The sequence below is a fragment of the Pseudomyrmex gracilis genome, unplaced genomic scaffold (genome assembly GCF_002006095.1).
Source record: "Pseudomyrmex gracilis isolate BER0280 unplaced genomic scaffold, ASM200609v1 scaffold_84, whole genome shotgun sequence".
Classification (NCBI taxonomy): domain Eukaryota; kingdom Metazoa; phylum Arthropoda; class Insecta; order Hymenoptera; family Formicidae; genus Pseudomyrmex; species Pseudomyrmex gracilis.
Genome location: NW_018020668.1, coordinates 242,761 through 265,420, shown reverse-complemented (window position 1 = coordinate 265,420; position 22,660 = coordinate 242,761). Strand labels below are relative to the sequence as shown.

General features: G+C 42.3%; 1 protein-coding gene across 1 annotated transcript in view; it reads left to right on the top strand.

The window, feature by feature from the left end:
• Positions 1-22,660, top strand: part of LOC109855233 (transmembrane and TPR repeat-containing protein CG4341) — a 209,993-nt gene that overhangs the window by 154,816 nt on the left and 32,517 nt on the right. Inside the window, exon 6 of the mRNA XM_020429243.1 lies at positions 17,135-17,220. Within this exon, the coding sequence (XP_020284832.1) occupies positions 17,135-17,220 (86 nt within the window). The remainder of the gene's footprint in view (positions 1-17,134; positions 17,221-22,660) is intronic.

Genomic DNA, 22,660 nt, shown 5'->3' with positions numbered 1-22,660 from the left:
AGAGAGAGAGAGAGAGAGAGAGAGAGAGAGAGAGAGAGAGCTCGTCGTGCGGTATTACGGTGTGACGTTAGTGTGGAGAAGCGCGGAGAGAGGAGGGGATCATTACGTCCACGGCGCGGCCGCTTTGGAAAACTTACGGATCCTGGAGGATACTCGAGAGCGCGCTGCCTTAATAAGCGCCTTAACATCCCGTCTATAAATTTTAAGCGATGTAAAATTAGCGCGAACTCAATGGTAGGTAGGTAGGTAGGATAGGCTACTTCGTTTCTCTGCACATTTTCGTTCTAACATCCGTGTTTCAATTCGCTCTAGCGCAACCCTGAATCTTACCTTAAACTCCGCTCGGAATAATAGGTTTCCGACGTTAGTCGGCTCGCTCTCGCAACGACGGTTCCTTATTCATCGTCGTCGAGCCGATCCGACCTACCGAAGTTGAACCCTCTCGTTCGTTGCCCGTTGCTGTCTGCCGAAGTCGTTATTAACCGAATGAGAGAGAGAGAGAGAGAGAGAGAGAGAGAGAGAGAAAAGAAGGAGAAGAAAGAGAGAGAGAGAGAGAGAGAGTTGGCTGAAGGTAATTCGACTTCGAACACGCGAATGAAATTGGCTCTGACTTGGCGCGGCGCTCGCGTCCCCGGCGACGAGAGCGATGTAAGTGATGTAAGCGACGTGAGCGGAATGGCCGATCCTTGCGCAACCCGGTGGGATAAACGGGGGATGAGCCAGACGTGGGAGAGATGTTGTAGCCGTGCATCATGTCCGTATTGCGCTTTGTGTCTCGTTCGTCGGTTACTTGTGGCGATTCGTTCTCGTGAAGGATAGCGGCCGAGTCATAAAGCATCGCGAACGATCCACGGTGATATAGCTCCGACCGGCTGGCGCGGTTTTCAAAGCGCGCGCGACATTAACGTAGCCGATATCTGTCAAATTCGTGTGTTCGTGTGTTTATTTGTTTTGTCGGAAAGCTTCGTGCGATAGAGAGAGAGTCATCTTTCGCTCCTTCCTGTAAAATTTATTCCGCGCGGGGTCCGCATCTGTTAAATTATTCACTCGCGCGAGAATTTTACATGGCGTAATACCGCGATTGCATCTTCTTCTCCTCTTCTCCTCTTCTTCCGAATTCCCCCTGTAGTACGCGCGCGCGCGCGAGTACAAATTTCGCGCGAGGTAAAGGCTCTTAAGTTTGTAAATATATCTTTCCTTTGATTTGAAGCGGCGTCTTCATCTTTCCGAATCCCGCCTCGTCGTTATCATTTCCTTTCCGAAGAACAGAGATTAAATCGGAAATTATTCGGTGCGTGACGCATATAAACCGGAAGGGAAAGGGAAACAACTTTGAGCTTTTTGCAAATCACATGCGGGAGAGTGCGTGTTTTTTCGCGAGAGATAAAAATTATATTTTGCGCGGATTCACGGACGAATCAGGAACAAACGAAACAAACGAAAGAGGAATCTAATTGAAGCTGAGTTGTTCCTCCCAAAGGGTTTCTCTCGACTACTCTCTCTCTCTCTCTCGCGGATGTTAAAAAGATTCTGATGCCTTTTTTACGCGGTCGTGCAAAAAGTTTCTTCTGTCTAGATTCTATTTTGTGTCTTACGTTGCGCGAGAGTCTTATGAGAAGATCGCGGAAACGACGGCGGGGCGGAGGGATGAAGTGAGCAATGTCGCCGGAGGATAAGAAGGAAAAGGAGGCAGACGGAGGAAGAAAGGGATCTCTTTCAAACGCGCGCGCGATTTACTTTGCAAACGACAACGGAAACTCGGAGGCGCCCTCGATACGACGCTACCGTCTGAAAACTTGGCCAATAAGCGCGGCGAAAACAAGAAAGATGAAAGCCCCTTCTCTTCCCTCTTCTCCCCCCGTTCGTAGACGAGAAAGGGACTGCATAAACGTAAGCAGGCGCGTAGTTTTAGCGGCATCAAAACAGTCGTATATATATATCTCGGCGATTGACACCGCGGCTGTGATCGTATATTTTTCGTACCGCTAAACGCCATCTCCCGTTTGTTTGAGCGGCCTCGATCGGGAAACGACGACAGGCAGCACGGACGCCCCGGGTCTTGGTGGTACGTACGCGAGATAAAATGCATCCCGACGTTTCGAAAAAGAAGGGAGCGAAGCAATCGCCGTAAAGTGCCGGTATCGTCGTAAATATTGCGCAAAAGCCGCACTTCTTCGGCGGAAGTGAAGTCAGGAGCCGCCGTTGCACGCGAACCGTCGTCGCCCCGACCCGATGACACCGAGAGCATTCTTGTACTCGAGAAGCACCTACGTTATTCGTTTAAAAGATCAATGCGTTTGATCTTTTATCTCTTCGAGCGCTTTATGGATCAGTTCAAAAGTGTTTCGAAAGAAATATCGCACAAGGGGAGATATTTAAGGGGCGTCCACGTTCTCAAAAATTTGTCAACAACTGTTCGATCGAAAGAAGACATTTGATGACAAAAATAAATACGATATATCGATTCTTACAATCGATTTTCTCGAAAAATCGTAAGCAAGTAAAAGTAAAACTCTCGCAGGGGAAAACATTTTATTCTACATTTTTTGACTTATTTTTTGCACGAAGAATCACCTGTCGTGTTGAATATGCAACAATGGTACTAATAGGACAATGGTACTAATAGGACAATGGTACTAATAGGAAGTGCGGGTAGCGACAAATGTAAACTCAAATCTGTATCGGATCGGAGAATCTGAATTATTAAAGTTGACGCCCCCGCCCCACATCAAAAAGGTTAAAAACTCCGGCGCGCTCGGTCGCAGCCAAGACCACGCGCGCGGCCGGGAAAATTTAGCTTTATGACACTTGACGGGTAACAATTGCGAGAGAGTGGTCGCGCGCGATGGCGACGGTAAATATTGCGCAAGCAGATCTTGTCGGATGACCGATGAAATTGCCCTCGCCCCCCGCGCGCCACGTTTGTGTGTAACATGCGGCTAGGATGTTTGCGGATCGCGCGCGCTTCGTCCGCGCGAGATATTAAGCCCCCGGTTGTGTAAAATGTGCAGAAAAAAAAAAAAAAAAAAAAGAAGAAAGAAAACGCGATGGAACGCCGAGTGGTGGGACAGAGAGGGGAGGCGTAAAAAACGCGAAAGAGAACAAAAAGGATGCGCGATTGCGAATGCGGCGTGGCTGCGTGAATAATATATAAAGCTCGCGTGACTTGGCTCTTTATGACGCAACTGAACGTATCGCATTCCATAGTGAACGCATGGCTGCAACTTTTCATACGTACCACACGTATTGTTGTACAATATGTGTGTGTATATTTGTTTGAGGGTGCGCCGACTCTCTCGGAGAGACGTGTAGCGTAAGAGATATACGCAAAAAACCACGACGATGTTTCTGAAAATGGCCACTTTCAGCCGTCCACTTGTTACGCGAAGGCGAAGACAATAGCGACGGTGAAAATTAATTATTCTCCGACTTCGTTCGGCATGGCGAGAAAGAAGAAAGAGAGAGAGAGAGAGTGAGAATGAGAGAAGAAGAAGAAGAAGAGCATTGTGAAGAAATGAGAGCCGTTGGCATGAGCCGTATACCGGTGCCGGGCGTCTAAGAAAATCAGGCAGCGCCGACGATTGTTGCTGGGCGTCATGATTTTGTCGGGGCGCAATTTTGCTCACGTACCGCCGTCGCGAAAAAATAACGGCTGAAACCCGACGAGCCGTGACGTTGAAAATGCGTTTTGCGATATCGCGTTTCCCGTCCCGCGTTCGCGGCATTTAAATATAAAATAAATGTCCGCGCGAAAGAAATTATTTGTTGCGGAAAAAAAAAAGAATGCACGCGGAAAATGCATCACGCGCAATTATAATTATTGCATTAACACGGCTCGATGCGAGACTCTTTCGCGCGAGACTCATTCTCTCAATTCGAAAACGAGTTGTCGCCCAAACTTCTTCACAATAGCTATTATTATATACGATACAAAGTCAATGTATTTAATTGTTGGACGCAGTTTGCGAGAGCCGATGTTTTAACCTAATTTCTCGATATTATAGTAATCGCGAATTATACGAGCACGAAATATATACACGTTTATTAACTACCGTAGAAGCTTCAACAAATATTCGATGTTTGAGTTCATATATTTCAAAAGCTTAATGTGCAAATTCATGCGGCAATATTTGTTTCGCAACTTCCGCGCGTATTCCACCCGCGTTGTGAAATTTTGTGAAACGCGCAAAAGATAAAGATACAACGAACGTAGTTACTTTCGAAACGCGCGATGGAAAGGCTGTCGTTAACCGGTGCCGCTGACTTTTTGGATTTGGACCGGGAATGACGAGAAACACAGAAACGGAATACCAGAAACACAGTCGGGAGAAACTCGTTTACTCCCGACATTCAGCGACATACAAATTTTTTCGCGCTGTAATATCGAAAACCCGCGCGCGCGGATTCCGCGCTAAGCTACACACACGCGGGTGTAAAAACGAGAACGAAGGAGATCACCGAAAAAAAAAAAAAAAAAAAAAAGCGAGGAATGGAGAAGAACGAGGGAGCGTTTGCAAAACCGATGGTGAAAAAAAAAAAATATAGTTTGGCAAAGAGACAAAGACCGGGCGGGGGAAAGCGCCAGTGTGCAGAACGATTTCATTTCTGGCTCTGTAATACTCGGAGAAAACCGAACGATTCGGATTCGTTCAAACCCCGCCGTTCGACAAAACCGAGCGGAAAAATAAATGTTCCACCGCGTTTCTCCCCGATCGCGCGAGTTCTTCCACGATTTAACATATGTTCCACGAAATCACAGACGCGCGCCCTTGCCGCACGATTTCGTGCCGATGGCTTCTGATTTTGGCGTGGAAAATATATATATATATATATCGGACGTCCGGAGTGAAGAGATTAGACCGAGAATCAATCTGCGAGAAATTTATATGCGTTTTAAATCAACGGAATTTCGTGACCGCTGTGATTCGCGAACAAAAATATATAACGTGACACTCTTTCCGATTAATTTTTTGAATTTTGAATTGATTTTAAGATTGATAGAAATCTTACGGAATAAGGTTTATCCTATTATAATTTTATTCGTCGAGATAAGAATTATTGTTGTAAATCTCGCGGGAAAAGGAAAACGGAGTACACGTGTGTTTCGCTTTTCAATGACGATTTTGTTGTGAAACAAGGATTTCAATCGCGTTAGACAATACGCGTTCTCGAAGTACCGACTTTTCCGACGCTGGACAACGTATTTTTACAAATATTTAGCTTCAGCACGGAGATTGTAAAGAATAACGCGCGCGCGGTGCACGTAATAGAGAAACGAAATGAACGGTAGAAACCGGAGCGAAACAGGTCAGAACCCCCATCGCTGCTGCGAAAACGCTTTTGTCGATTCTCCGCCGTTTAAAAAAAAAATAAATAAATAAATAAATAAATACTCGTTTGAAATTTTCTCCCCTTCTTCCCCCGCATTCTCTCCAAGACTTTCATTAGCGCGAAACGATTATACGTCGGAATGCAACAAACGGCGAAAACGTTGTGAGCTCCGGATGTGTTTGTAGTGGGGTATTTTACCGCTAAGAGCGGTATTCATCGATATATATATATCCCATTCGGATTTTCAATTTCCGCTAAAAGCTTCGAGAGAAATGGGGGTTTAATTTGTAATATTTAAAAAAATTTTGATCACACATCGCGGTGCGTACAAGAGAGCAAGTACATCCCGCCCACGCGCATTCCCGTTATATAATATATAATATCGTTGATGCTTAATATCGATTCGCTAGCCATGTAACACACTTTCGTAATGCAAAAACGTCGCGGAGAAGCGAAATGTCGGAAGAGAATATAGGATCTTTCTACATGAAAAATTACCCTCGTGACGCGTCTCGTGTTACTTGACGTGACATGATACCGGCGATCTATTTCGTTCGCTTTACCACGTTATCGGGGAGCATTTCGTGACATCACGCTAATCGGATACAGGTTTGTTCCAAAAGTGTTCGATGCACGAGATAATTTTAAGCGAAAACAAGTAATTCGACACAAAAAACGTGACATCAAAATCTCTCGCAAAACGCGAATCTGTGTTGCTATACATTTTTTATCATCTTGAAAAAAAATAAAACAATCCGAATATCGTTGGCAATTTGTCTGTTTAGTTAAAAACGTTTTTTTTTTTTTTTTTTTGGCTGAAAAATCTCAATCCCGTACACGCGATACACTCACACACGCTCTCACGCAGATCTTTTGACGTGTGTTTGTTATAACGTATATAAAAAGAAATAGTTGGTTTCAAAGTTTCTTTGTATAAAAAAAAAAAAAAAAAAAAAAAAATTGGACGTGTAGGACAAAAAAATGTGTGTCGTGTTTCGATTAACGCGTTTCGTTGCCGCTTAAGGCAACGTTTACAAAGAGAGAGCGCAGAGAGAGTTGTGACGCAATTCCAGTTTTATTTCACATCATCATTTTGCACGTCATAATCATAACGAGAGCAGACTTATCGCACGACTGCATCCCTATGTGCGCAATCTCCTCTTCGTAAATTATCTTCTCTCGCGCAGACTCCTCGACGCTGAATGTAGCGTCCGGTGCATCCGAATAATACGTTGCGATTGAAGTGACATATTATATTGTTGGGAAACAATGCTGCGAGCTTGTTGCCACGGCTTTATTGAACGTTGCGTGACAGCAAGCGCGGTCTTCTCTCTCTCTCTCTCTCTCTCCCCCGGTGGTGTGTGCACCAGAAAGTGCGCACGTGTGCGCACGTATAATAATGTTTGTATGCGCGCGACGTAACTCTAGCACGCGTTACCGAGCGTTACTCTGACACACACACATACATCGAACGAGGACGAAAATTAGGCCTCTCTCTCTCTCTCTCTATCGAATATTACATTCGTTTTGCTTGTCGAACCTGGTTAAATAATCGCAAGAATGTTTTAACGAACGCGCGCGCGCACACCGACCCGCTTTTACAAATCGAAAATATTTATCTTCGATTCCGTCGTAAAACACATAGAAGAGGAAAACGGAGGCTGGCCCGCTTTTTCCGCATCGCCGCGCTGCATAATTCAACGGACACCAGCAGAAGAAAAACAGTTCGAAACCGCAAATTACATACGAGCTACTCGATAATGAGCGGACCGCGCGAGCGTGACGAGCTCTCGTTAAGGTTGCGCGTTCGCCTGCGCCGCTCAGGTTTGTCGGCAAAGGATATCGGCACGTTAGGCTACGGTACACCAGGTACAATATTCAGCAAGCAAACCATACACACAGACACGAACCAACGTTGTGGTTATATATGAGCGGAATTAGGTTTCTGTTTGCTTGTTTATTACCATATCGCGCGAAAATGACTGGACAAATGTACACTCAAAGCCGGAGAGATAGCCGCTGGTCCGATTTCAAACAGGTTGAACTATTGCGCACAATGATATCTCATTTTAAAACAGAGCAAAGAAACTATCACGTAATGTTTTTCCTTTCGACCCTGTCACGTGACTTTAGTCACGTGCTGTTTTTCTTTCTTTTCTTGTCACGTGACTTTACTTTAGTCACGCGTTTGAAGTCACGCGACTTTAGTCACGTTGTTGTTTTTCTCTTTTCCCTGTCACGGGACTTTACTTTGGTCACGTTTTTAAAGTCACGTGTTGTTTTTCTTCTCTTCCCTGTCACGTGACTTTATACTTTAGTCATGTGATGTTTTTTCTCTTCTCACGTGACTCATGTATGCCATCTCTGTTAGCAAGCATAGAAACGTGCACACATTTTGATCGCACGGCGACGATAATAATGACGTTTTCTGAAAACGTGAATTTCTCACTTCGAAACTTTATCGTCACCTATCTCCCAACTCGGAAGCACAAACAAAACGCGAGAATACTCTTTTTTTTAATGTTTTGTCTTGAAGCAATTGAGACTTAAACGAAATTGCTGATTGGTTCAGTCGGTTTTGAGATATTGCCTCATGAAAATCTCCTCACTTCTCAATTACATGAATTTCGCGCATAAGAGGCACTACCGTGCCTCGTGATTTGTATGATAACTTTGCGATTGTTTTTGTTTTTTATATTCTTTGAGTTAATTTTGATAATACAGTCTGTGCAAAATGTATTGTGTATTTCATAAATTTATAATATTATATCATTTTCTAAGATCGGACGAAAAGAAGTTAACGCGAGAGATCAAAGAGTTTTAATTTCTTTGTGTAAATAATTCTAAGATTATTCCAAATATTTTGCAAGTCGTGACGTAACGACGATTTTGCTCTACTATCTGGATACAATATTTGCCGACCTACAACACATTGCAAAAAACGAGAGAGAACAGATAAAAATCGCTATCGAATCCGCGGTGTCGAGGGATGTCGATTGAAACGTCGATGTCGCTTGAAACACTTTCGCGTCGAGCTCGTCCCTTTGATGTTTGCGGATTTAACACTTTTGCAATACTGACAACAAGTGAGCCTCGAGAGCACTTCGATCGTTCTCAATGCGAGGCGTGTAAATGACAAGTACAACGTACGTTACGATACTAATTCGTTTGGAAAAGATGATCGATCCCGATGTGGAATTTTATTCGGCCACTGGAAACTTATCAACGCGCGCGGATGACGCGCGCGTTAAATCGATATACCCTATTCCTGCATCAGACGCGCAAGCTGCGTCTCTCTGCGGTTTGAAAACGGAGAGAAGAATACGTTACGCTTTCGAATGCAGAACATTCCGTGCTTTCGAAGCTCCAACCGCACAATTGCAGTCCCGCAGTTGCTCTGATTTCAAGATATTGCAGTCCCGAACGTATGTTGCGCAAAAATTTTCTTTTCACAAATTTGAGAATTTTATCTTTAAATAAACAATGAGTTGTTGACGCGTCGATTTTTAATTTTAATTAATTGTTGCAATCTATATAACACGAGTCAGTTGTTTCTTTTGACTCTTCAATTAATTTACACGATGTTTTTTCTTATTTCTGAAAATTGGTTTTTCTTAAATTTTTCCTGAGAAAAAGGATAACTTTTATTTACATACGTAGTAGCATGTATTTCTATATTTATGATTTATAATAAAAATTGCTTTTGGTATGAAAGTCGGCGCGCGATACGTGGCCGATTTTCACGGTGGTTTACCCAATCGAGAGTTCGAAGTTCCGAGCGGCGTTTTTCTTTACGCGGGAACGTTGCCAAGTAGCGGCAAGGAACCGTAAGTCCGACTTTGCGAAAAAGCTGCTGTTTCCTCGACCATATTCGTCAAGGTCTATTCGTATCTTATTGACGAGGTACCGCACGGTTATCATCAATTGCTTTTCGCGAGAATATATATTTCGGCCGAAATATTTTTATCATCATGTATTTTATAGGGAACAAAAACGATAACACATAAGAAATGACATTCTATTTCAATTTCTACATCGCTAACACACAACTGCGTAATTAGTAAGTTTCTTTAATTATGTTATTTTTTTGACGAAGTCGCTACGAGATAATTACTCTCTGATGCAAAGCGAAAAAAAAAAACAATTTAAAACTTTCGCTGAAACTTTCGATCGGTATCGGAAAACTCGTAACTCGCACAAGGAACACGGGAAAGGCGTTCGAATACGGAACTTCCATTCGACCGTATTCTTTCGCGAAAGCTATAACAAGCGCGTCGCGCAAGTTATTTCTGGCTTTCGGAAACTCCCGTGCAGCTTATCCGAGAAATCGGCCATAAAAATTAATGTCTAGTCGAGACGCTTTACAAAACGACAGACTGTAAATAGAGGATATATCCTTTCAGAAGAAAATTTAGAAGTAAATTTAGTAGAGATTTTTATTTAGATTTTTTTATCTCGAATTTTTTAAGACACTTTTTACTTTTGATGAAAAAATACAACACGCACGGATCTGTCTTTTTCAATATTTCCTGAATAGGTTTTTTGAACCGCGTCATTTTTATATTGACGTACTTTTATATAACTGTTTGTATATTAATTTATCCAATCACGCATTAATTGTGCATAATTAGCATTCGATCGTCGTAACAATAAATCTCACTCGTTATATCGGCGTATTTTCCCCGGCGACGCTACATGAAAACCGGCCGTTTTCTCGGGACTCTGGCCGATCCGATAAACAATTAATAAACATAAATTCTCTCGAAATCGTCGATGGGACATGCCGCGCTCGCCCGCTAGCGCCGCATAAAATCGTTATAAATTCTTTTTTACGAGGCAGAGTACATAAAATTGCGTCGAGTCTCTCACGATTTATATTCCGACGCCTGGCGTCGTTCTGTGTTTGCGCGACGCCTCGGTCGAAAGGACTCATTCCTTTCCTTTTCCGAGCCCTTTAAAAGCGATCGTTAAAACACGGTGAGGGTGCCGTAAATCGTTGACCGTTACGGAATCATGCGCGGTACCTCGATACGAGGAAAAGAAAGAAAAGCTTCGAATTATCGGCTGTGTGCGGTCGGAAGAAACCGTCTTCTTTGCAGTCATCCCGAGCCAATTTTCCGTGGAAGAATAAAAGTAAATATCGGATAATGTAATAGAGTGGACGAAAGAGAAACGTTGACCTCACGTGACTGTTTCGCAGCGATACAGTGTGCTGGAAAAAAAAAAAAGTCGTGCTTAAATCTAATTGCACAAAACCTATATATTTCATTTTGTTTTATAAAAATAAAATGTAATAATAAGTGCGCGCGCGACTTGTGAGTGTTTATGTCAAATATTTGTTTGTGAAAAATGTACGTCCCCCGTTGTTTTTGTGACAAAGATTGGTACTACGTTTTCAATTTCACAAAACTTCACATACAGCGGTTTTATATAGATTTCAGAAGACTTTAGAACGATGCATTCTCTTCTTTTCAATATATAGAGTATACACACACACACACACATACACACACATATGTTTACATTTTCTATATTTAGTTTTTTTCCAGGATTTAGGATTTTCTACGGAAAGCAGGAGTTGAAACGTTCGCTCGCTATCGATGTCCTCGCAATGTTTGTTCGCGGCGATTTTCTCTCGTATTTGCACTTTGCGGGTCGGATTTTAGAGCCGCCGACGTACGGTTGAAAATCCGCGAACCTGATTTCGACTTGGAAAAGTCCGGGGGTATGACCACCGGAGATAACCGCATCGACGGACCATTCGACAGTCACGAGCATACCGCGCGCGGCTCTTTCACGTGACAATGGCGGCGGTCGATCGAGCAATTCAGTGCGGGACAGCGTCGATGATGACAGTGACGGCGACGACAATGGCGGTGACGGTCGTCGTCGTCGTCGTCGTCGTCGCGGCGCCATTCGCGATAAATGCGTTCTGACGAACGTGGCTGGACGGCGAAATTGATGCCGCTCGGCGAATACGGCCGGCGAAAGGCGACGATCGCAGATAAGCCACGATTTGTCGGCTTTCGGCCATTTGGCAAAGTAACTGCGCTGATATTGTCGTCCTCGATACAGTAACAACCATTTTTATAATACACTCGCTTCTCGTCTCTTTGCTTCTCTGTCATTTCTCGAATCGAAGGAGAGACGAATTTTATTTCAGCAATTTTTTTTTTTTTTATTTTTTTATCTACTCATATCTAACGATGAAATATGTTCGATGTAGATAAGGATCGCACACTCTTTGCGATAACTTGACGCGCAGCACAACGAAATTCATACAAGACCGGGGGATTCTACAGCAAAGGCGACGCTGTCGTTAGCGTTAACGAGATGACAATAAATAATCAGCCAGCGAAATCCGCTACATTATCCGCGCGCGGTGATACAAACGCCGGTTTCATATCCGGTATAGCGCGCGCGGATTACGGCCAAATTTAATATTCATAAGGATAATGCCGCATTATACACGATGGCGCGCGATCGATTTCAGCTGCTTTACTCGCCCCGTCCGTCGGCGGGCAGATCGACGGGCGGGCTATCGTTTCCGCATATCGTCCCGTCGAGGCCTTTATTGCCGTTTTTATTCCGTCTGGCAATTCAGGCATTATCGATTGGCGCCATTGCGAGATCCGTAAGCCGACCGCGTGGTTTATCGCGCCGTCCCGCTCCCGCTCCCGATCGCCACCGGGGGCTAGCGTTTTGCGATCGGCGATTAACACCCCGTGATATCGACGCCACCGTGACGACATTCGCTCTCGTTCCGGCGCCGCTCGCTATCGCATAAGTCGTCGCAGATGTTTTATTTGTTTTTTTTTTTTTTTTCGTGATTTTTGTCGCGCTTTTTATCGTCTGAAACTGTTCGCTGCGAAACTTTTTTCACACGGAAATTAAAGATCGAGAACGAAGATGCGCGAGTTTTTATGATGTTTCGAGATATATTTCCGTTATTAGATCGACAATCGCACAATACGACTTATATACAAATATATATATATATTTTTTTTTAAATTTCTTTTGAATGATATTAAAACTTGGATGGTGTTGAAATGACGTGTTGTCGCGCGCGAGATTCTACTAACATACACGCGTCAGCTGGAGAAAAACTATTTTTCTATGGCCCAGCGCGACACAAATTGTGATCTAAAAGTTATAATGCATGTTTGTTGTTGTGTATATTTACACCATCTAATAAATTAACATTTTAAATATACATAAATACAAAACAGTTTAACCAGCAACGAGCAAATATTTTATTTACGAGATTATTAAGTTTTTATATAAATATATCTTCTCTCTCTTCTATGCGTTTATGGCCTGCAATCAATTTTTTTAGACGCGCGCATCGTTTGTGTTATCACATCGCGACGAGCTGCATAATTAAATGCGGAAACGCGCGAACCGTCGCGCATGATTTATATCACCATCGCTTTTTGCACGACCGCGAAGCGCACGCAAGAAATTAGCGACACATTGAAGTGCGTAACTCTCTGCTGTGTGCAAATATTAACGATTTTTTTAATATCGTACCCCGCTCGACGAGGCTCTCCAATCAAAATTTAATATCGGAGAGTTTTTGAATATACGCGCGTTTATATATACGTCGAAATATATAACACTAAAAATGCATTCACCTTTTAGAGACAATTTTTTTTTATACATTTGAATATATGTGTGCTTTTTTAGCATGATTTTTGTACGGCGCAATGCGGATTTATTAAGCTCTTTCGTGATGTTCAAATTATAAATCCGCTATAGTAATATATTATTATTATTGTTATTATTATTATTATTATTATTATTATTATTATTATTATTATCATCATCGTAACACATTCTTTATTGGTGAAAAATAAATTTCACATGCGTAGAGGCTTTGATAGTATATTGGAAAAAGTTCATCTTATTTTTATTAATTTTTACGATACCGTTTTTTTTTTTTTGTTTTAGTTACGTCAAAACAAAAACATATATTTATATATTTTTTTTGAATTAAAATCTACTTCGTAATCTTTATTATCCGCGAAATGAGGAAGCTGGCTTACACTTGTAAGTGTAAATTTATCACATCCCGATTTTTACGTAGCTTAAATCATTTGTGTTAGCGAATATTTCGCATCGCATTACCATACCGTGTAGTCTACGGGGAACAAGCACACGATCGCTATCATTGAAGTAAAGTTGTATGAGTAAAGTTTAGTTAAATTTAGTTAGAGCCAGAATACACGATCCGATCGATGAAACGTCCGCCAGTATATAAACATCAATATATTTTAATGAAATTACAAACTCTCACTCTTGCTTTACTTGTCTCTGCTTCCTTCGATTTATTACACACGTTTTATCAACCGCCGTAATCTAATGCCGTAATACATGCAGTCAATTTGGATAATTAATTGCAACAATTTTGTTACATTTTGACATTTTTGTCAATGATCGAAATTTTACACGTTTATTGTGTTTTATACGACATTATCTGACGGAAGTGTTTTTACAAGAGGTATATTAATATACTTCCAATAATAAAATGAACGAATAATGTCAAAATACTGATGTAAGAATAGAAATTTTCAGATTGAATTTCTGATGTAAACTCGCGTTATCAATTGGATTTCAGCCACTTGTATATAAACGAAGTTTATATAAAGGAAGTTTGTACATAGATTATGTATTTCTCCCTGTCTGTTTATAGATACACAGATTACAGTGTTTTGAAATAGAAATAGCTCTTTGTATCATTATCATGTCGTTATTTTACGTTAAGTTACAATGAGCGTTTTTGCTGCTTTCGTCAACCAACGTCAAAACGTAATTTGACAAATGAAACTTCGCGTTCAAAATTTACGTGTTAAAAAATTATTTATATTCTCTCTGCAAGACCTTCGTGAAAATCAAATATTCCGTTTACTTTGTTTACGCGCGACGAACTTTTTCAGCGACACAAAGTTTTTTTACAGAGAAAACACGTTTTTCCATCATCGGAACTATTATAATATTCCGACCGAAACACGTGACACGTTGCAAAACGCTTACAATCGTGGAACTATAATGCAATGTTGAAGCCGAGATAATTCGCGTGATTATATCCGCGCGATTCGATCGAGTGATTGCGGTTTACTTCGGTCGACAGTCTGGTCACATGTGTGTTTCGGTTTTGAGTTGCCGCGAAAGCCGTTATGTGCGCGTGTCCGCTCGCCCGCTCGCGCGCGCGCGCGACGCTTTGACACTAATAGCATTTGACGTGTCACGTCGCTTTATTAAGTTTTGCGTTTTAAACGAACGACATTGGGAGAGAATTACGCGCGCGATTTGTCTTTTCCCTGGCACGAGCGTCTACGTAAATTGACTCGTGCTCCAGTTTCGCATTTAGCGTTAAACGCTGTCAGAGTCTTGATCGAACACTATTAGCGGTAAAGAATCGACGGGAAACGTTTATATTACAAAAGGTAAAGCGCGCGCGCTTTATTCAAGCGAGCGTGTGCGAAACTTCGATTCGGTGGAAAGCGAGATTATCGTAATATTTTTTTATAAATTTTCACGATCGCGTTTATATCGTTTCCCGCGCGTACATACATAACGGGAACGAGATATGTGCATATTGTAACATGTGTGTTATTATATATATCGTTTCTGTTTTATTTTCAACCGCGGTAATGTACATTATTTAGATTTTTAACACGATACGCACGCAATCTCTATCAAAACCTTACTGTTTTTTTTTTTTTTACATTAATTATTCAAAATTATTCCTTTAGTTCTGTTTACAGTCTCTCTCTTTCTGAAGTCTCTCTCTCACATTTCTCTCATAGTACTTTACGTATTTAGCATAACTTTGCGAATTTTATACACCGCTTGGCAAAGATTTCACTAAATCGCAGTGTATAGCCGGTAAACGAGCCAAGAGTTGAATAACAAATTAAGCAGAATACAGGGTATAATTGCAAATTGGCACAAACGGGAGATTGTTGCAAGAGAAGAACACGGGGAGGGGAGGGAGGTGACGGACGTGTATGTGTATATATGTATATATATATATATATATATATATATACACGCGCGAATCTTCGTCTTGTTGAAAGTTAACGAACGCAGAGTAGCGGCTCGTTAACGAACAGAAATTCTCTTCATCCTGCCGGTTCGCGCGCGTCAGGAGGAAAGGAAATATCCTGCTCCTCCTTCACCTCGTCCTCGAGTCCTTTTTCTCTCCACCATTTTCGTGTTTTTTTTTCCTTTCTTTTTTTTTTTCATTTTCTTCAAGTTCGTCGGAGGCTCACAAAGCGCCTTCATTAGTGTAATTTTTCGCGACGCTGCATCGACGCGAGATTTCGATTTGCGCGCTAAATGCGATCTTAAATTTTAACAATAAATTAAGTGCAAAATTTTATTTTTTTTTTTATTTTGTTTTTTAGAGATTGTTAATCCGAAAAGACACTCGGCCGAGCGGAGAGAATTTGCTAGTGTTAATTTATATCTCGAACATTAACGAGAGCGCTGAAAAAGACGGGGGCGTACACAGTTCCGCTTTCGCGTGGCGCGAAAACGCATCGGAGCGGAAATGCACAGCAAACTTTGTTCACTCAGTAATTTACGAGCCAATTCAAATTGCACATACGTGCTTTGTTATAAAAGTTCGCGCGCGGTCGGAGAGATTTCGAAGCGCGCGAATCTTTACGCGAAGGATCTTTATATACATATATATATATATATATATATAATAAATCGTCATGGGCGCGAACCCTCCGCGTTTGATCTTTTTCTTCATTTCGCAAAGAACATCGGAGATTCGCGATTACAAGCCCGAACAACGTACGTAAGTAAATTGTAATCTCATTTCGAGGAGGGCAGCAATTTGTGAAATATGAAGAAATACGGCGTGTATATACGACGCGCGCACAAATATCTTCCGAATTCGCGATACAGCTCTGTCTCTCTTTCGCCTCTCGACTCTCTGATCTAGTCGGGAAGTAAGAAAAATACCGCAACACACATACGGAAATAAGAAAAATAACCGCGCGCCATATCGTCCGATTTCGATAAAGCGCGACGAGAAAAATATCAGCGATAGTGCTTGTGCAGCGCGCGAGTCCACCCCGGGAGTCGGTCGACTATACTTCACCTCGACAAGTGATATTTTCATCGTTTCTCGGGGTGACAACTTACGTCGGGAGATTAATCACCGCGACGCCGAAGCGGGTGGGTCCTTTCTAAAATATGTAGCTCTCCTCGCGAGAGAGAGAGAGAGAGAAAGAGAGAGAGAAAGAAAACGAGAGAGGAAAGGAGGAAGAAGGACGAACCCCAGGTATATATGGAGGTATCACGAATCGCGCTTATTGCGCGCCTGCAATTTAATCCCACCGCGCGGCGGCGACCTCACGTGCAATAAGTCATCGTCTTGACAAGTAATATTTTTATATCGTTTCTGAAAGTGACGTCCTTCGAGAAAAGATTAATCACTCACTGTCTAAGAGACGGAAAACTTTTCCTTTCTTCCCGCGACATTTGACACTTCGATGTTACATCGAAGTGGTGAATATCTTTGAAAGCCGGAAGATAGATGTGAACTACTAAGATAAGAGAGAGAGAAGAGCTTTAAGCCTAGCGGGAAATCAGTTTGCTCTGTGTAAAGTACAAAGTGAGTCCGTGCTTTCGAACGTCGCGTCGGCGTCGAGGTCACATCGAACATCTTTTCCATTAAATTTCTTTATCTCTTTCTCTCTCTCTCTCGATTGTATATAACGTCTCTGTAATTACACTTCTCTTTCCCTGAACGTGGCATTTAACAAGGACTATTTTTCTGTTACAGAGGCATCTTACAGCAAGGCAGGAAGAATTACGAGGAGGCAATTCTGAGTTATCAACGAGCCATTCATTTCCGACCTTCGTTAGCTCGTAAGTCTTTTAATTACATCTCCCTTATCTTATATATATATTATATAGCGCGTAGTGACGTCAGCGCCTTCGTTAGTCGAACACCCTTAAAGTACGTCCTACGGTCGACCGTTCGAGCGCAACTTAATATTTGAGTACCATTAATGCTCATTTGACGGACTCGCGTTGTTATCTGCGATCGATTCGTTGAAGGATCCTTAATGTCACGCAAAAATATGTCGTCACTTCATATCATGTCAGCGGCGCGTCTTCTTCGCCCAAGAAAACGAAGACGAAGAGCTTATCGTCGCGTTTCCCTCATCGCGTTCGTCCATCACACTTATCGATCCCGCATGTCCGTTCTATCTTTAGGACAACGTGACGCTTATAAAAAAAAAAAAAAAAAAAAAGATTGGATATTGTCTTCGATTTCCTTTTGATACGTTCCTACCTCCTCGGTAGTAGCCCTACCGTTCTTTTGATCAGCGCAATAATTTACGGACGTTACGAACAGCTTGTATACACGTAGATATTATCCCGGCACTATATTTTTCCCCCGATAGTAGAGGGCTTGCTTCTTGTAACAGCAAACCCTTCTCCCCTCCCTCGAGTAGACATTCGCGCTTATACGGCTGGAAGCTGAGAGATCGGGGTTCGCGTTTTTAACGAGGCTCTCTCGCCTTTTACCCGGGAGACTCGATCTTTATGGCCTTGGACCCGGCCAAGAAAGAGAGCGAGAGAGGTGTCGAGATAGGAGACTCTCCGCAGGAGACGAAAACGAATAAAAGCAAGAGGGGGGGGGAGGAAAGAAAGACGAGCGGCTCGTTTGTTACACGTATCCACGATATATGGTGTACGTACGATCCGCGATTTATACTTCGGCCGACGTGGGAACGGTTCGTTACCGCGCGGAGATAGTTTGTCGCGTTACAATATCGATTTTATGGCTCCTTCACGTGCCATTCCGGCTTTCCCCGGCGGTCCCCAGATGTTTTTCCTCCGTAAAAAAGGGGGGCGATATCGCCGCGGAAGCGCAGCTGGTGATGTGGCGCGCGCACATCTGCAACGATACGGAAACGGAGAGCGCAGAATGCAAATTAGATTTCGACATTACCGCCGTATCTCGAGAAGAGGAATCTCATAAACATCGGAACGCTTTTAATTTTAATAGCGGAATCTCTTCGGCGACGTATTTTTAAAGTCGATACCCCGAAAAACTTTTCGGGGTGTTATAAGAATATTAAAAAACAAAAAAAAAAAAGTAATACGTTTAAAATTAAACGTATCAGATCTAATATTTGTTTACTTCCTTCATTGCGAAATGCATTAATTTTTTTATTGAAAAATCTAACTGCACGCGTGATGTGAACTAAACACGCGCATTTTGCAACGCGCATTTATATATCGATAAAAATTGTAACGAGAGAACACCGGAAATCGCGAAACGTATTTCGACAATTAAATCTTGATTCTAATATTTGAAAATATCTATTGAAATATGTGCGAGCGCGGACTTTTATTGCGTTCCGATCTTAATTACTGGTAGAAAAAAAAAAAAAAATAGGTATCCTCGATAGTTTCAATTGGAGAACGAATCAATTTCGAATAAAAGAGTATCTTGTCTGACGAAATTACGTATAGTATAACATCCTGTGTGTATTTCCGCGTCGGACAATAGATTAATGTCCCACGTTGGATTTATTATCAGATGCGCATCGAGAGAAAAGTATATGTATATATCCGGCGTTATATATCCCGGCGCGAAGAATAACGCGCAAATACGGGCGCGCGCGCGCGTGTGTGTGCGCGCGTGTAATCCACAAACACACACAGAGAGATATAATTTTGTATAAATTTATATATATGTATAGCGGGGAGAGTTTGCATGCGCAATGAACTTCGGCAAATGCTCGGGAAAACGAATATTTACCGTATCGGGAGGGGATTTGCGAAGCAGCGGCTGAATTTGTTGCGCGATACCGTATACACGCCATTCAACGTTACGACGATTTACTTTGACCGACGTGGAATTGGTTCGTTACCAAACGACACTTCCGCACGGCGCACAATATCGATTTTATTGGTCCTTTACGACACGTACCAGTTTCCTGACCGAAACGTTTCCCGTTCGGAACGAGTGAAACGATCCGTACGAGTGTGCGATCGAATTCGCGGAGCTTATGTACGTTCGGAGCTCTGGAAAAGGAAGGCGGAAGCGAATGTGAAAAAAAGCGCGGGCTCCGCGCGGATGTCGTCTTTCTGCAGCAACATATTTCATTTTTGTGAACCGAGAGCTCTTGGCGTCCACTTCCGCCTAAGTAACTGAATTTCGCTTAAAAAATTTTGTTCTCGTATACATATGTAATTTTTCAAAAACGAAAAATACGACACATTTAAACGTTCAATTTTTTATTACAAAAAAATATCTTTTTGCAATACGTGTATTCAATTACTGTTAATTGTAACACGTAACTTTTTAATTATTTATAATTATTTTTTAATAAAAGTTAGTTTGCAGAATTTTTTATTGCTTTTTTTTCGCAATTTTAGTTCAAGTGTTTTCCCAATTATCTCGAATTCATATTTGCTGTAGAGGCGCGCACACACACACACACGCACACACATAATGATTACACTCAGATGATTGACAGAAACAAACTTTATATATGTACGCGTTTAATTGGCGCACATTACCGATTGATCACGAGCATTCTGGTCAAATATTAACGGGCTCTTCTAAATTGTTTGTCGTGCTTCTGGTGTACTCTAACACGCGAAAACGAAAGTTTCCGACGGTGTTTGCAAAGTTATATGTACATCGCCCGCATCTGGCGAAACCGGCGTTGCGGTTTCCATGTTGACCAACCAAAAATGACCAATGCAAACAATTAACAAATGTTGACCGAGTTACCAGCTGACAATATTGACACGCTTTCTCTCCCCACCCTCTCTCTCTCTCTTTTCATCAACCTCTCATCATACATTTTTGAGAGCAAATGCTATTTAGCGAGCGAAAATTTACGCAATCACGTCTCTGTGTTATGTTGCGCGTGTATACAAACTATGCGACGAAGAGCACGCATGAAAAGAACCATATATTGCGCACGTGCGCGGATAAAACGCGCGCGCGCGCGCGTATCTATTGCCTATCGATTCTGATAGCAAACTAATCGGTTAAAACCGCCCTCTTTCCTTCTCTCTCGATGCGAGTAATGGTCGATAAAAGTTGGCAGTTTAAACAAGCTTAAAAGTTGTCCGGAAAGTTTACCAACGGCCTGGCCTCACTATATCGTCGGCTCAAAACGCGATGTAACACCTTATACTACAAGATTGGAATTTATTACTGAGCACACGCGAGCTTGCGGAAGCACGCAGACTCTCTGTATCGTTTGCCGCAAAGTAAGCATCCGATAAATTTTTTTTCCACGTAATGCGTTTATGAAACTTGTATATATACTATGCATATATGTATCGAAACTTTTTTTGACTTGCTCGAATATCCTTGAAGATAACACTAACAAGAGAGAGGCTCTTTTCCGCGCGTGCTTTGGAAAAGAACAATCTTACGGGCAATATATTTCGAGACCTTCTCGAAATCAAAAAATATCAATGCGCGCTGCTTTCTCATATATTTGCGCGCGAATCTTTGATCTTTATTGAAACTGGAACTTAGAGCAGACACATTGTTGCAGAGAATTCCAAGCCTTTGAGAAGACGCGTGGAACGAGAAATACTTGGAATGAAATCCGTCAATGGCGGACCTAGGTCTCGATATACCTCGGTCGAAAATATTCAAAATTGCCGAAACGACGTCGTTCGAAAGATTACACCGGCTTATTTTTTTTTTTAGTTGACAATTTTATTGAGTTTTTCTAAAATTAACTCGGTTTTAAATTAGCACCGAGAGTTATTTATATAATCCAATCGAGTCTTTATTCATTTTACATATCCATATTGCGAAATGTTATCGGTAGTCATAAATATACAATATAACAATTTGTTACACATCGTTGTTTGATTAATCACTTGTTTATTGAATTAACTAATTTACCATGCGAATCGTAGCGTAAACACGCGTTTCGGTTTCTCGCATGTGCAAAGTCACCGCGAGCAAAATTCCAATTAGTCGAGCGGTTTCCGATATAGACAAGTTTTACGCTCTCTGCCGAGGCATCACCGCGTCGCTTATATAGATTATTTCTCAAAGTTGGCGGACGTATTATCATCGATTAATCAACGGTCCGACGAAAACAAAGGAGAAAGAACCGGTGGGCGCGCGGTCTACTTTTTCCTTCCTTCCTTCGGTCTGCAAACTTTATTCATTCGAAGTTCACTCGTGGAAGTTCGAGCCGATTACTGAGAAACGCGGATACATCTCGCTTCTATGCAGCGGGGCGCAAAAGTATATTAGCGAAGTTAAACTCGATCCCGACGAGGACAACGAGCGGGTCCAGAAAGCGAAAGAGCACGGAGGAATGTTTAAGAAGTCCTTCTCTTAACATTCGTCCGAGGCGACAGGCGGCGTCATGCAAAATACTTGGGAGACTTCGCGGGAATGAATAAAATTTACTTAATAGTGTCCCGCGCTTTATTTAATGTCTCCTAATTAACGACAGTTGCTTATGTAATTTCTCTCTTATTATTTTAATAATAAAATTCCCAATGCGCTTTTTTTTATCATAAACGCGTCGGTGTGTGATAAGAGGAAAGGAAACAACATCGTTCGACAGATTTCAAAGATGTTATTTCACTGTGAATTATCTTTGCGCGATGAGCGCAAACGAGAATGCGCGTAACTTTTCGCGGCAGTTTCCCGCGTGTAACGAATGACGCGCCGCCTCTTTTCGCCGCGATTTTACGAGCAACCGCGACTTAGTTTGCGCGCGCCCAGCACAAGTTCGGACTACGGGCTATCTGTAATCCAACAAAACGGCCGCGCTCGTAAATCTCGCGCCAGTATCTCCGCTCATTTATAGTTGGTTCGTCCGAAAAAGAGCGAGATTAGCGATGAAAAAGGACGAGAAGTGAAAAAGAGAGAGAGAGAGAGAAAGAGAAAAGGAGATAAATACGCGCGCCCCGTGTTAATGGAGTTTGCCACGAGCGAGTGCGCGCCACGTGTGAAGGACTCTTTCGCGAGGAACTTCCGCGGAAATGTTCGCTTGTCGACAACACGTGTGCAAAACGTTCGTTCGCGAAACGCGGGGCGACTCAATTAAAGCGACCAAGTTCCTAGTCGAGAACAGCGAGAGAATCACGGCGCAAAGACTGTACGCGTAGACAGTACGTGCAGTTAGACATCTCTCTGCTTCACTTCCACAATTAACCCTCGGACGCGCAAAGCACTTCCCCCGCAATGCTAAACGATACATCCGCTTTCCGACACACGGAGAATTTGCCAAGTGCAAATTCTCCGTTGTGTTTTAATTTGCGATTGTGTGTTTTTTTTTTTTTTTTTTTTTTT